The following is a 17,383-nucleotide window of genomic DNA, read 5'->3' on the forward strand; positions in this document are numbered from 1 at the left end:
TTTCCCCAACTCATCTAATACTGTCTGAGATTTTTAAACATTCAATAACTCTATTCACAAATAATGAGTGAAAACCACATACTGGAATGTCATTTTAATCAGGTCAAACTTCATTCTTAACGCTAAGAGGCAGCATAAGGTACAGTCAGTTGTAGGGTCTGTTGCTGGGCTACATGAATTTGCATCTTAGCTCTGCCACTGAAGTCTTAAATAATCTCTCTAAGTGCCTCAGTTTCCTGAGGAGGGGAGGATGATAATTCTATAACTCAATGAGTTAATATACATTTACAACTGTGTTTAGAATGCAGCAAGTGCTATATAAAAATCAGCATTCACTTTTATTCATAATGACTTATGACGGGCAAACATTTGGTAGGTTTTAACAAACCTGTCCCAGTAAGTAGAAGAAAAATTCAACAGAGTTGGTCAAGAGAGGACTCCATTATGGATTTTTCCCAATCCTATATTAACTGCCTTTACAGGTTCCATCTGTCCTACGTGGCATCCCTCCTGTTTCAGGTGTGCCCCCCATTCTGGTGGATCAAAATACCTAACTGATGTCTGTCTGCTTCCTATTTTTCTCAATGCCCTATGAAAACCATAATTCCTACAAGACATCCAAGAATTACTTTAATAACAGCCACAGCCTTGAAGGACCAGGAAGATACCAGATATTTGGCAATTGAGGAGCCAGGGTTGCTACACTGCTAAATTTCAGGGTGGCCCCCGAGCAGAATCCAACTGGCCTCACTTTATATGGGGAGAACACAGGCAGTACAAATAGGTCTTCTGAAGTCTCTGCAGATCCAATGGTGATGCCTAAAAGGCAGAACTGATGGGAGGGTGGAGAGGGGAAGGAGACTGGAACAAGGAATCAAGCAACTAGAAAGGATGATGGTCTTCTTTTTTGAATGGGCAGGGTCCTGGAGGCCCCTGCTGGACCAAGCATTAACCCTTTATTTTCTGGTTCACAGGAAAGTCAAGATAAATTTCTGGAGAGATACAGTGATGGTCAGGGAGCATCCAGGGAACTCAAGACAAACTTTTATTTACCAACCAGCATGGAAGTATTTTAACCAATTTTTAACAATCAGTAGAGTTGTATTGGTATGTAACACATGAATATTACTCAGCCCTGGTTTGGAGGATAAAAGGAATGACGAAGCTAAGGTCCAACTTTATTCTAAACCATGGCTAACTTAAACCTCCTTTACACCAGTTATATAACTACATGGTTGTAAACTATTGGCTACAAGCAGAACTCAGCAAACTGTAGGCAAGCATAACCAAAAACTCACAACACCACTGGAAGGCAAAGTTGGGGGTTGGGATGTTCCCTGCAGCCAATAAATTATTAGTACAATAATTTTGTATAATAACTATATAATTATATTCACATACCAAATCGTTGAAGAAAGAGAATTCCTCAAGTCATTTTATTACTTCCGGAATGTCAAAAAATCCGAATCTGTCTTTATAATCTTACTCACCTGCAACTCTCTCATCTGTTTCCCTGTTACCATCATCTGAATATCTTGCAAAGTCTAAAGAATCAAGGGTACTGATGCTCCCAGCTCGATCTGTAATAAGGCAAAAAATAAAAGCATTAAACAGATTTTTATTTAGCTGCCAAAATAAAGGATTGGAAATCAATTACCTATGATTTTTTTTCCCAGTTAATAAAACTATGATTCTAAGATCTAGAAATTCTGTTAAAACAGTAAGGTAAAAATGCTCACACCAATTAAACTACTTTAAAGTAACTCAAGTTTCCCTGCCCAAATCTCTAACTCCTGAACAATGCACACACACGGTATATTGCAACCAGCCCAGCTGAGGTAAAAAAAACTGAAATGAAATTTGAGCTGCTGTCCGAGAGTTTGCAGCCTGAGTTCAACCAGATAATTTCCTAATAAAAAACTAAAACAAACAACGTTGTTTGAAAAAATAAAACAGAAAACTGTCTTCACAACATAACACACACACTGTCCACCATACAGTTCAAAAAAGAAATGAATGAGCTGGATTTCATTAAAATTAAAAACTTTGTGTTTTAAGTCATTATTAAGAAAGTGAAAACACAAAACCCACAGAATGGGAGGAAATATTTGCTAATCAAATATCAGAGAGATATCTACAAAATATGAAACACTCCTATAACTCAAAATAAGATAGCATAATTTCAAAAATGGGCAAAATATTTAAGAGGTAAAGCCAAACCAAAGATAGCATTACCCCAAGTCATCTGTCCACCACATTTCTTTGTTGAGTAACACCTATTATATCACAATATCTAATGTTATTCAGAATACATTTTGAGAAATGTTAAGTCACTTTCCCTATTATCTGCAATATAAAAATATATTTGTTAAGGGGAATAATGCTTTAGAACAGGGGTTGGCCAGCTAAGGCCTGGGAGAATCGTGGCCTGAGACATGTTTTTATATGACCCCCAAACTACAAGTGGATTTTGTTTTTGAAAGGTTGTTATCATTCATTCATTCACTAAACATTTATGAAGCACCTACTCCATACTATTGGTATACCTACTCCATCTACTGCTGGGTACTGTTGTAGGTAATGGTTACAGAGCAGTGAACAAAGCAGATAAATATAATATGCAAGTAGATAAATATAATATCCTGGAAGATGATCAAGTACTATATAGTAAAGTAAAACAGTGGAAAAGGGAAAAGTTATTTATATAAAAACATTCTAACTCTTATTAGATCTTTGTGATATAGTTATTTTTCGTTTTGTTTTTTATTCATTCTTAACTAGATCAGAAATTTTCTTTGTCTTTTATATCCCATCTCACTGCCTGAGGCCATGGAAAACTTCCAACAGAAAGTATCTTAAATTGAGCCCTAAAGAATAAATGTTCACCAAGTCAACAAATGAGGGAAAGAACAAACAAGTGTATGGTGTTTTCAAAGTGCAGGACAAGTTTAGTGTAAATAGCAAGGTTCTAACGGACAGAAGTTCCAAAGGGTTAGGCAGGCTAGGGTGCAAAGGGCCAAGAAGGACATAACTTATCTACAAAAGAAACAGACTCCCAGACATAGTAAACAATTGTATGGATACTGGAGAAAGAGGGTGGGAAGGGGTAAATTTGAGAGCTTGAGATTTGCAAATGTTAACCACTATATATAAAAATAGATAAAAAGCAAACTTCTTCTGTATAGCACAGAGAACTACATTCAGTATCTTGTAATCACCTTTAATGAAAAAGAAGATGAACACGAATATATGTATATTTATGCATGACTATCATGCTGTAGACCAGAAATTGACTAATTGTAACTGACTATATTCAATTAAAAAAAATTTACAGGCATGGACCAGGCTGTTAAAAAAATTTAATAAAGTCATTTTTACAAAGGAATCTGCTTCTGTATTAAATTTTACACATGCAGAACTGGTAACTGTTGAACACTCAGCTTTTAGATTGATCTCTCCTTGGTAAACTCTAACTCAGCCTTCTGTTTTTTTCCGAGATAGTAACTGATTGCCTGGCTTTCTTACTCAGAAGACATTGCAAGATTCTGTAAGTGTGGGGTCATTATTATAAAAATCTATTGCTGTAGAACCTGCCTGTCACATAGTAAGTGCTCAATGAATATCAACTGTTATTATTTTAAAAAAATCTATTGCTATTTTACTATATAAGAAACTACTCAGAGATTCACATATTCAAATTAGAGAAAGACTTCTTGAACTGCACTCAATACTTGAAAATATTTAATAGCCTATTACTATTTGTCAGGCACCATCTTTAGTGCAGGGGACTGTGTGTCAGCAAGACTGACAAGGTCCCTGTTCTCACAAAATGCTTGACTAGAACAGACCACTGACCTATAAATACACCTGCCTGGTAAATAATTATCATGATATGTTATAAACTGGAGTTCCTAGATCACTATATATACTACCTAAAATTTCCAGCTCTCAAAAATATTAATCTAACTACTTTTCTCCAATGTTTTGTACCACACTATAAATTACAGTTTTCCCCTCCAATTTGATAAATATACACATTATAATTATAAAAATAAAGGTACATACAAAAATAGATAAATCATTTCAAACCCACTATAATTGGGAAACTCAGACATCATTAAATTTTTCTGAAGAATTTCCAAATTTTTTTTAACTCTTTTTCCCATGACTTGTATATCTATACAGTTTTGCAAAATAAATGGATACATAGAACTTAGTATCTTGCTTTTTTAAAATGAAGCTCATATGGTGAGAGTCTGCCATATCATTAAGGCTATTGATATATACTGCTAACATTGCTTTCCAAAATAAGTATATACAGCAATTAGAGTTCCATCAGTAGTGCATAATAGCAGTTATCAATGATTGATATTATTAATCTCACCAATTTAACATACTATAAAATTTTCTTATCTAATTATGCATCTCTTTGATTCCTGGTGAACTTGAACATTCCTTGAAAGATATATTGGCCATCTACCTTTCTTGTGTGTATGTGTGAATTTTCCAATCACTTTCTTTGACCATGTATCTAACATCTACATTTTCCTGATATATTAGTTTATCTGGCACTGCCCTAACCAGAAACTCACTTGAGTACTATACCCTCTGCTCTTAGTCACACATATCTTAGCTGCTCATTTGCTATTCTGATGTCTCCAACCTGTATATTAAAACAACTACACCCAATAGGATGAACTTTTATCAACCAATATTCCAGTGTTGTGATAACACCTCACTGTTTTATTTCTTATTTTCATGGAATGTTAAGGATGATGTGGGCTGTTGATTTCAGATAAATATTTTTCTATTATATTAAGTATCCATCTAATGTTAGTATTCCAGGTATTCTCTTTTTCCTTCTAATATTTGTAATCATACATAAGGCCTAGGTTAGAGCCTATTTGATCACACATTATTCCTCCATTATACTGTTACTATTTCTCTGAAAGTTTCAAAGAAATCACCTAAGCAATAGCTGCCTTTCCCCTTGGGGAAAGCAAACATAGCTTAATTTTCGACTTGGTATTATGATGGCCACTGAAAAATACACTGTAATTATTTTTTTCCAAGCCAACAACTTTATATTCTCTAAGAAAAAAACTTTTTAACAAACAATAACTATGATATCATAAAAGTAAAAATCTCCTAATTTACAAAAATTTATTCCAAGTCATAAAAAAATTATTTATGGAAGAAAGTAATCTCAACTTTGATGAGAACTAACCTATAACAAGATTTTGCAAATAAAATGTACTTGGAATTTTAAGACTAAGAGGTAATATTACAGCTCCTAGATAAATATGATTCTTTGGATTCAGCCACAATTCTTTTCCAGGGCAAGCAAATGTCTTTTCAAATACTCTAATATAAGAGTAAGAGTTTGGAAAAGTTAGCCTCTTTTATTAAGAAAGACACTACTATTTTCTAATATAAAGTATACCACAAAGCACTTCTTCAAATTCCAGGATTGTGTAACTTCTTAGTAATTCATTTTATAACTCAGAAACTGAATGATCAGGAACTTTCATCAGAGTTGGCAAACCAGTAAAACCTGTACGCAAGTTTTATTAAGTCTGAAAACTAAATTCATTATACATGGTGTGACTGTAAGGCATGCAGATTGATTTTATAAATCACATATGAAAATAGTCTTATTTTTACATACATTTAATCTTTTAGTTCTGATGATAGAATGTACTTTTATAATAGTTCAAAAAATTAGTTTCAGATCCTTGAAAAGGTTATCTTCCATGTAAATTTTATGGCACTTTAAAAAGCTAAATGTATGAGGGAAAACTGACCAGCTGCTAACTGGCAAAAAACATCGCTTAATTAGGTAAACATCTGGTGAACAACTACTGTGTTCAGGTACTGACAGGAAGGTACTGTAAAATATTAAAAAATAATTTTTTAAAGGATAGGCATATAAAAGTCCATGTAGGTGTGTTGTGTATGCTTATATACACATTAAATGTTTTTTATAAATATACACAATAAGTTATTAACAGTAATTAACTCTGAGAAGTTAGAATTTTTCAATACACACTCCTCTCTGTATTCTTTGAATTTTTTTGCTTGTATTTTGGTATATTTTCCCCAGAGAGAGTTAATATTTTTTACAATATGAGCATTTTATAATTAAAAAGTCATGAAAGTACCCAATTCACAATTAAAGGGTAGGAAGAAAATTAATGTCAATTAGCTTTAAATTCCAATTTGTATAGTAAAGATCATTTACTGAACCATGCCTAAAAAACCTATGTCATGGTAAATAACAAAGGAAGAAGTATGGAGTAAATAAATTCAATAAACAGACAATAATATTACCTGAAACGTAATTATATCTAAACTTGAAGTCATGTATGGCATTTTAACATGCTAGCTGCTTAAATTAAAAATGGATCTTAGAGATCTGCCAATGGCAAAACTTACATTTATATTTTCTGATCCTCAACTCTTTTCTAATGTTGGGACTCATTTCACTGACCCTTATGTTCAAAATATTTGAGAGCTAGAGAAAATCTTACAGATAGTCTAACTCCTCATTTTAACTGATGAAAAAACTGAGCTATGCATTCATTCAAAGAATATTTACTAATCCATGATAAGGAGCAGAAAGATAAAATTCAGTAAGACTTGGTTCTTGCCTTAAATAAGCTTATAAACCACTGAAATTAAGTCATGTACACAGCTAACAGTGATACAATTAAATCACTTTATGTTAAAAGTCAAGCAAGTTAATCTGTGAGCAAGCTAGAAGTATAATTCAAGTCTCCTGGTTTGTAGTCCACTGTTCTTTGCCACAAGATTCCACTGAGCCAAATGTAAAAGTCAAAAGATTTAAACTTACGAAGAGACAAACACTGAAACTTCATTGACAAACTATTCACTAAAGTTAGTATTTCTTTAATGCTGGATGGTTTTACCATAAGAACAGCTTTGAGGTAAAAGGATTATTATTAACAACAACAATAATTAGTATTACATTTAACATTTTTTTTAAACCACTTATTCTGTGCCAAATACTTTGGGCAGATAGCCTTATTTAACCTTCCTAAGAAAGCCCTGCGAGAAGAGTCATTACCACCTGCATTTTACAGAAAAAGAAACAGAGACTATCTAGTGTCATGCAACTAGGAAGTAGCAGAATAGAAATACGAACTCTGGCTCTCTGATGCCAAAGCCTGAGCTCTGAACCTTTAGTGCTGTTGAACAATATGTAAAAGCGTGCAGGTTCAGATCTCCTCGATTCCAGCTAAGTTGGGCTTGAGGCTGTGAATGGCCACAGAAAGACCAAAGTTGACTCAACCTTTCCCAGGCTATGGAGGGAAAGGCTAATTTTACAAAGGAAGATCTCACACTTTCATACTTATAAGATCCCGTTACTTAAAGATCATTTCTTTAACATAACATCAACCTTTATTCAAAAGCTTGTTTGCCAGGCACAATTTTAGGTGAAAGATAAATAAAACATGGTCTCTTTTTATACTCACGCTACATAAACATTTATAAGACAAAGATATATGAGACATGAAAACCAACTAACATCTTAAACAAAAATCTAGTCAGCTAAAACATGAACAAAAAAATTTCAATAACACTAAATGCATTCACAAGTCTCTATATAATTGATTGCCATAAGTGAGATAAACAAAAAATTACCACAGGTTCAGAGGACTTTGAGATCACTATGGGCTGGAGAAGCTTTAGGGAGAGGAAGGAACTGGAACTTCCTTTAAGGATACACAGAGGAGGAGTGCACAGCTTAGTGGTAAAGCACATGCTTAGCATATACAAGGTCCCAGGTTCAATCCCCAGTAACTCCATTAAATTATAATAATAATAATAAAATAAATAAATAACACTAATTACCTCCTCCCCCCTAAAAAATAAAATTAAACTAAATTTTAAAAAAAGATACAGAGAATCTGGAAAAAAGTAAAGGAAGATGGAGGAAAAGAATTTCAAGAGGAGGAAAAACAATATAGACAAAGGCAGCAAGACAGAAAAATATAAAACATATTCAAGGGACATTGAACAAACACTGTAAGTACAACAAAAGTTTTGTATATGACAACATGGTTGAAAAGGCAGGAAGAAGCAAAATTATAGGGAGAACTAACTTTATAATGCATATTTATAATAAAATAGTTCAAAGTCATTTTTATCATATACTATGCAAAAATGGGGAAAAATTAAAATTGCTAAACAGATTTGTAAATTCTTTTTTCTATAATATATCATTTTGCTAATAAAAAGAGTTGGAAAAAGTTGCTTTGGACAGGAGAAAGCAATTTTAAAAGGTTTTAGCTGGAGTGACATGAACGAATAGCTTTTAAAATCAATTAAGAATAAGGATTAAAGGCACAGGGACCAGTTATAAGGCTAGAGCTGAGGTTCTAAATGTGATCTCAATGCCTGAACCAAAGCAGCACACAAGCACAAAACTGATGGATGATACAAACAACACAGAAAATATGATGACACTTCCTTGAGCAATCTTAGCCATCTAATAAGGACCAGCTGGTTTCAGAAACAAATGAACATCATCTCTGACTGCTGGGGAGTTTGGAAATAACAGGTGGGAAAACCCGGAAGGTTACACCCATGACTGCAACTGTGGTGTCTCCTCCTTGAAGCTTAGTCATGTTCCCTGACTAGACCAGAAACTTAGATGTAACCACGCAGCAAAGCTTTAAGATTAAAGAAGAGAGTACATGCTAATTCAGCTTTGGTGAATTTCCTTAGTTGAATTTCATGCAGAAAAGACAATTGAAGACTATATTTGACTGTAATTGGAGACTTAGTTGACCCTACAATCACATATATGTTCTGACTTGTTTTAAGTTGAGTGCTGTGCATTGCGGACATCTCGATGGAATTAAATGATGTTTTCGGCAGATTATTTACCTCTGCCTTGGCGTGGTGGTACAGTTTGTCACTTTGATTATTTTTTAAAGGATCAGTATTGCACCACCTGACTTGCCTTCTGCATTAAGAAGACTGGCCACTTTGAGTTAATAAGATATACTCTCTAAATAACTTACTAAGATACTTTGACTGATTAAATACTAAAATAATTTGAGAAATTTTGCTTTAAAACTGACATAAAACAGCAGTTGTGGTGTAATGGAAAGGATGCAGACTTGGAAGTCAGTGATCTGGTTTGGAATCCTAGTCTTGCCACTGAAGACGTGATAAGTGGTAAAATATAAAAGGGCATATAAAGAAAAGGTAAGCCCATCTCTCAACCACAATCATCCTCTGCAACAGCAATCATTGTTGAAGACTCTTTTGTATGTATCCTTTTAGAAATATGCCAGGTAGATGCCAATTCCTCTCTTTTTGTATGTAAATGGAAACAATTCACATATTCTGCCTGCATCCTAATTTATTCAACTTATAATGTATTTTGGTGATCATTCTACACCAGCACATATAGATCATTCTGTTTTATTTAGCCAATCCCCTACTGTTAGACACTCAGGTTGTTTTCAATCTTTAATACCTTTACTAGCAGAAGATACCAAAAAAATGTAGGTTCAACAGTTTTAATGCAAACAAGCTGTCTATAATAAATTATAGAAATGGAATAGGATATTAAGGAATATGTGTTTTTAAAATGTGATAGATATCACCAAATTACTCCAAAAAGAGAGTCCTACCAACAGTGCGTAAGTATACATTTTGCTTTCCAATCTTTGTGTCGCACATATTTTGATCAAAGCTACACTCAGAAGACAATACTGCCTATAGAAAAAAAAAATCTGTTAGGCAGAGTCCAGTGAGATTGTAGATTCTAAAATCACCTATTAAAACAGGCAAATTTCATGATATGGATGTTATTAGAAGGTTTACAAGACAAAAATCAGTATTCTTACTATTGTAACTTACCAAAGGGTACAAAATGAAAATATCAAACATGAAGGACAATATTAAAATGTGACTAGAGATTTTGGTGATATGTTTATAACGTTCATCATTCCACCTTACATTCTTTGGTCAATTCTCTGTATTCACACATCTATCCCTGAAAAAAAGTGTCAATCCTTACTATAATTGAAAAGAATGCCTATAATAAGGAGCTATTTTTGACTAGAAAAATTAGACACGTTAAGGTTGTTGCTAGGTACTTTTCTAATGGTAATTCTACTTCTGTACACATATACAGAATATTTATAAGACTCCCCATACAATGCAATAAAAAGCTATCAGTATAAAACAGTTTTGTTCACTTGCAACATGTTAAATTTCAAGAGAGATTTGTGTCAAATGAAGACTTCCCTTCCAAATAAAACTGGCAACAGAAGACTGAGAACAGAGAAACTAGTTCATATGCAACAATGTTTGGGAGCAAAGAATGAACTTTTTTGCTGTTATTTCGTGCAAATTAATAGATAATCCAAGACACTGATATTCAATATAAGGTAGCAAAAAAGGTAGATACATGCCAAATACACACACAGAAGTAACATACTATGCAAAATATATTCCTTGCGTTCACGTACCAGGGAGAAGATGATATTTCATGTCAGAAAAAACATGAACTTGGTTCACATTGCACAGTTATAGGACTAGGTGCCAATTAATAGTGAAACAGTGGCGTTGTAGTTCTCATCACATATTTTCCTTGTTTTGCCATTCATTATACGTAAATTCTGACAAAGTATAGTACATAGTTTACTTGCTTCAGAAAAGTGCAAAGTTCAACACCATATAACCAACCGCCACCTGATACGAACAACTGTTAACATTCTTCAGAATTTAAAAAGAAATAACATCTAATGTTTCCTTCCTCGAGGGCAAACACAATAATGGCTTTAGTGTGATTCTAGATGATGTTTATATATCTGTAATAATATATGTTACCTATAAACAATATACAGTAATGTTTTATGTGTTTGAAAATTTACATAGTGGTATAGAACTGTATGTAATGCTCCACAACAGATCTGAGATCTGATTAATGGCTGCTAAGATTTCCATTTTATGACTATACCATAACTAATCTTTCCATTATGTATGGCCAAGAGGATTGTTTCTAACATTGTACACACCTTGTTATGCACACTTGTGAATTCCAGGTAAATACTTCTATGTGGAAAAACTGGGTTGAAGGGTGTGCACATCTTCAACTTTACTAGATTTTATCAAAATATTATTCAAAGCAGTTGTATTGACACTTTTACTGGGTAGCACAAGAGTTCCTGCTTCCTCTTCTGTATCAGGAATACGAAGTGTTGTCAGACATCTTCATTTTTGCTGAAAGGTGGGGTATTGTGAATTGCATTTCCCTGATTACTAGTGAATCTGAGTATCTTTTCATTGGTTTGCTTCTTTATGAATTATCTATTTATATTTTTTGCCTATTTTTAATTAGGTCATTTTCCTTTTTCTTAATATTTGTAGGCATTCTATATAAACTCTATACTTGAAATACTTTTTGACTATTATATATATGTGGCAAATATGTTCTCCTAGTCTATGGCTTGTCTTTCATTTCATGTTATCTTTTTGCATACAAGAATTTTAACTTTGATACAAACATATTAATCTCTTACTTTAAAGTCTGCATTTTTTATGCCTGAGAAATCCTTATTTCAAGGTCATAAATATGTTTTAATATTTTCTTCAAAAAGTTTTCAAGTTCCATTTCCCACATTTAGCATTTTAATTAATTTGTAGACTTTGTTTTGGGGTGTGTGTGTGTGTGTGTGTGTGTGTGTGTGTATACATATATGGTAGGAGATAAAGAAATAACTTCCCTCCAGGAGACAAGTTTATTGAATAGTCTATCCTTCCCTCAATGATCTGACTCTTTTTCCTATACTAAAGACTCACTGAGCTTGTTACTAGGCTGTAATCTGTTCCTTAGTTCAATCTGTCTACTTCTGTTCTTCTTTGTTTTTGAAATATTTATTTTGTAAATGCCACATATACTGACTTTGAAAATTTAAGTTCCAAAAAAAGATAAATCCCCTTTTCTTCGCATCTGTTAGTCATAAAATTGAGTAACTAACCACTGCCTGAGAAGAGCACAAAAGGAAACTACATTTAAAAATAACTTCGTTGAATATAATTTAAAATATCTGTAAAATGTAGGTGTAATGCCTTTACAGACATAAAATATAATGCATTAACTGTATTTGACATTTTAATGAACCATTACGAAATCCTAAATCCAATGTTTGCCTTTTAATAATTTATTTTACACTTATATAGACTTACTGCCAATGACAATAAATATTAACTCGGCTGACTCTCACAACAGCTCAAAGAGGTTCTGTTATCCCGTTTTTAGATAAGAAACTGAGGCATAGAGAGATTAAGTAACTTGTTCAAAGTCACAAGGGTTTAAAAAAAAAAGTGGCAGAAATAGGATCCAAGCCAGGTAATCTGACTCCAAACTTTGTACTCTTAACTCATTGTGTATACAGCTTTTTCCCTTAAAATTAGCAGACCTCTTTGATCTAATTTATGGTGGCTACTCAAATAGAAATGCTATCAGGTTTTCTTATGAATTTCAAGCACAGATACTACCAGTATGCTTTTTAACTTGTTGTTTTAATTAGGACACCATATATCTGCTAGTCCTGTTGAATCCTATGAATTAGTACTGTCAGACATCACCTATCTTCCTCCATCTTCTATCATCAGCAAATCTGATCTAGTCTTCTCTCCTTGCTTCATATGTTTTTTCTTATAAAAGAAAGAAGTCACTATAAAACAAGTTTTTGAAGCCCTTTCACATATATACTCTCATGTGAACTTCCTTAAAACCCTATGACTAGCAGTGGACAGAATGATTACTGTGCTTTACACAGAACAAGAAGGTTCAAAAAGGTTAAATGATACACCCAAGATAACAGAGCTGTAAGTGGCAGAAGCAGAACTAAAGATCAGACATCAGTACTACAAGTGAGGTGGTCTTCAAAAAATACGCCATGTTTAAAAGTGTAGATGGTGTAGACTGGCACAGACCTACTGTTGTTTTATCACACGTCTTTCCACAGCTACTCTTTTACCAAACCCATATTTCTCTATTTTATTTATACCAATGTGAGAGATCTGTCATTTATCTTGCTATAACCCAAATATATCAGCTTTAGAACATTCATCTTCACCCCGTTGTAGTTAAGTGTTATAGTTTGCGCAATCTTAGTAAATACCATTGCTGAATTCAGTTATATCAGGTATTCATTTCTCAGAAATCTGAAGAGTCTATTTTTAAAGTGAACAATTTACACTCAACTTGTTCAGATTTTCCTGTGCAGATTTCCTTAGTTTGTAGAAATTATATGCATACGTGTAATTAGAATCATCAGTGTCCCATGATCCAGTGAAATGGGGCCAGCAATCACCTTACAAATTAATTGCAGGTACAAACTTCTATTTATAAGATAAATAAGGGCTGGACATGGAAGGTACAGCATGGTGACCACAGTTGACAATACAGTATTATGGATTTGAAAGTTGCTCAGAGAGTAGATCTTAAAAGTTCTCATTACAGAGGAAAAAAAACCCTAGCTATGTGTGGTGATGGAAGCTAACTAATCTCATTGTGGTAATCATTTCACAATACAGACATACATCAAATCATTATGTTGGACACCTAAAACTAATGTCATATGTCAATTAGATCTCAAAAAAAATTAACTGTACTATTGAAACAAACACTCACATGAGGGAGTTAAAGTAGAGCAATCCTAAACTAATGCAAATTCCCCCAAAAAGTCAACCAAAGAGGCACTGCATTCAAAACATGACCAAATAGCTAAATACCACTTACTCAACTACCAAGTATGCTTTTAGTATAAATAATTTAGAAACCACATTTTATCATCAAATCTCACAGCACTTATAGGAAGAAGCCAATAAAAACAACTACCTAAAAGAAAAAAATAGGCTATTAATATTTAAGACCTTTCTCAACCAATATTTGTAACTTAAATATAAATAGGCTGTATTTTTAGATCAAGGTAAGTATTCTTTTTCAGTCAATCATTCTAAAACCAGGGGAGTTAAGGAGTGGACACAGTTAAAAGCCACTATATAAAAACAAAGTAACCAATTTCAGTTTTTGACCTAAAAATACTATACGAAACGAAAATTACATCAATTCTGGAAGGTTTTTTTCCCCAAGCAAACAAATACTCACTCTGAACATCATCTCTAACTTTCTTGTTTGAAAAAGCAGAAAGTGTAATTTAAATTTTTGACAGCAATAAGGTCTGTTTTCCCTGATTAATACCCCTATCTCATTTCCTTTTAAACTGTGTACCACAATGGTCTGAAAGTCATACTGTATTTTCACACAAAAAAACCCAAATGCAACCCTTTTATTAATTGGTGAGCCAGATAATGGTAAGCATGTTCTGAGACAATGTTTTAAACAAGGCAGAATATAAAATAAATAATATCTTCTTTTTACCCTCACTTCCTTTTCCTCACTCAGGATGAAGAGTCTAAATATGGCCAAATAATAAAGTTACTACTTATTCAAAATTTCACCCATCCTTGAGCATCAAATTAAAATTTTACTTTCTCCAGAAGAGCCATTTCATTAGGATCACAATCAACAATGATTTTTCCATAACTAAATGTCTACACTATTACCTGTACCAGAGAGGACTACTCTATAGGTCTTTCATGTGTTAGTCTTGCCTCTCCATCAAGAACATAAACTCAAGGACATGCACTAAACTTCTTTTGGATCCCTACAATCCTTAGTTGATCACACAATTTAATAAATGTATTAATCAATGTAAAATATTTAATACTAACTATACTCAAATCACTGTTTAAAGCAATGAAAACATCTGACTACATTTCCACAAGAATTAATAAGTTCGAAGCTACTGAAAGGCATAGGCAAAAAAAAAAAAAAAAAAAGACAGTCATGCAAGAGATAAATTTAGGAATGTATATGATCCAGATAATAGTGGAAAGTCTTATTCGGCCAAAAGCAGTGAACTGAATAAACTTTAGAAATATTCTGTTGACATTTTCTTGTTAGCAGCCAGAGGAAGCACTAAACCCAATTCCAATCTAAGGGGGGGAACTACTTTGTAAAGTAGAAGAGATGGGAACTTTGGGAGATTGTAATCATGACATCTCAGCATTTGGTAATACTAGGCAAGGAATACTGAGCACAGTGAGGTATGTACTCTTTGAAAGTTCTGAGAAAAGATAGGTAAGATAATAGAAAATTTTAAAAAGGAGAACGATGACTCAAGAAATCTGTAGGCTCACAAGTAAAATTATTAAATTTAATCAGAAATGACTGCCTCCTGATAAGTTGCCTTATAAAACTCTGAAGGCATGATAAATACAGAATAAAAGAAGTTCATTACTGAAAGGGGTAAGTTACTTGTTCTCCCCATGAGACCACCTACTGTCTCTACTGCACAAAGAACAGGCTCATCCTAAACAATTAGAGTTCAATTTTGATTATAGCTCTAACACTTAGGGTGGAACCAGCAATCCTCTAGCTAAAATACTATAATCTGCTCAGTGTTAATCAATGGCATTGGTACAACTTTTGTCTTGCAGTCTAAATAGAAAGCAAAACAATTACCAAACTGGCTCAACTGGCAAAAGTACAGGAGAAAAATATACAAATAACATGTATTCAGCAAGTAATATTAAATGTAAGATCAAATTAGTTTATCAAGTAGATCTAGCCTGAACACTGCAACAGTGTTAAAACAATTTATCAAAAATCAAGACTTCCTTAGAACTCATTTTATTCAGTTAATAGAAATTCTTCTACTGAAAATATCAAATTTATAAAGCTATAATTCTTTTGATATTTGAATATTTTATAAATATGGATTATTCCACTAGTTAAGAAAAAAAGATGAAATATAGCATGAAGCCTCCTTAAACTATTTTAAAAAGACCACTATATTAGTATTAAACTAGGTCCAACAGACTTTTAGGTAAACAATTCAGTAAATCTTGCAAAATTAAATTGTTTTTGGACATCATTAAATAAAGAAAACTACTTTTGATTATAATATTTATTATTTTGAGGTATTATGAATTTTCAGATCAGACACACGTCAATCAAAAATACATAAAAACAAATAAAAATAATGTAATGTTTTAGATAATCCATACTATCAATCTTTATGTTGTTTTATCAACCAAAAATACTTATTGAGTATCATAAAGTCATACCCAAATTAGCAACAATTGAATTGAATATAAAGGACCTTTAAAACAGGCAGTAGTCGGGTCCCAGAGAAAGATTCATCCTTAGAATCCCTAAAACATCATTTGTGTGTTCAGGAGCTTAGTCAAAAATCTTCAAAACATGGTACTAACCACAGTTTTACAGACTTACTTTAGCTTTTATCTATTTTCTGACACTGTTAAGATATTTAAATGCATTGATATTTTGACATATACAATGCATTTGCATTTAAACTATACTAAAGTTTGTGCTATGAATGTCTGCAAACTTATAAGAGGAATATTTAAGAAATATTTCTTTTTATGATACCTTTATTAAAATGCAGTCCTGCCATCACAGTCCTGAATTTAAAAGTTAAAATTATAAATAAAACTTCTAGAAGAAAATATAGGAGAAAATTTTTACAACCTTAAAACAGGCAAATATTTCTTATTTAGGACAAAAAGAGTACAAATCATTAAGAAGAAAAACCTGATTCATCCAGTATTTGATGAAATTAAAAATCTCTGTTCATATGACACACCATTAAAAAATGAAAAGGCAAACCATACTAGGAGAAAAAATTTGCAAAACACCTCTTTGATACAGGACTTGGATTCACAATATATAAAGAACTACAACTCAATAAAAAGATATGAACAGAAGTTTCACAAAAGATACACTAATGGCAACACACATACACATCCTAATGGCAAAAAGCTCAGAAGAATTCAGCATCACTAGTCCTCGAGAAATCTCACAACGCGATACCACAACACTCTCACTAGAATTAAATAAAAAGTCTGAAAATACCAAGTATTTGGGGGATGTACAGAAACTGAAACTCTCATACACTAATAATGGAAATTTTAAATGAAACAACTACTTCTGAAAAAGCTTTGACAGTTTCTTATAAATTTAAATATGTACTGATTATATGACCCAGCAATTCTATTCCTAGGTACTACCCAAAAGAAATGAAAACATATATCCATGCAAAATTTGTATAAGCATGTTCAGGGAAGCTTTATAAATATAAGCCAAAACTGGGAAAAAATACAAATGTCTAACATCAGATGAATAAACCAAAAAAGGAATGTAGGAAAGGCTACATGCTCTGCAAATGCATTTATATTAAATTTTTAAAAAGGCAAAACTTGTCTATAGAAGTGGTTCTCAATTGGGGAAGTAATGCCCTCCTCT

General features: G+C 32.8%; 1 protein-coding gene across 7 annotated transcripts in view; it reads right to left on the reverse strand.

Moving 5' to 3' along the window:
* The window catches only part of RELCH (RAB11 binding and LisH domain, coiled-coil and HEAT repeat containing), a 107,591-nt gene that overhangs the window by 86,986 nt on the left and 3,222 nt on the right, over positions 1 to 17,383 (reverse strand). For all 7 annotated transcript variants that reach the window (XR_012065572.1, XR_012065573.1, XR_012065574.1 and 4 more), the window contains exon 2: positions 1,491 to 1,580. Coding sequence is in view for 4 of the 7 variants with exons in the window: in XM_072952028.1 (XP_072808129.1) it covers positions 1,491 to 1,580 (90 nt within the window). In the remaining 3 variants the exon portion in view is untranslated. The remainder of the gene's footprint in view (positions 1 to 1,490; positions 1,581 to 17,383) is intronic.

This window comes from Vicugna pacos, chromosome 30, assembly GCF_048564905.1.
Source record: "Vicugna pacos chromosome 30, VicPac4, whole genome shotgun sequence".
In the NCBI taxonomy this organism is placed as follows: domain Eukaryota; kingdom Metazoa; phylum Chordata; class Mammalia; order Artiodactyla; family Camelidae; genus Vicugna; species Vicugna pacos.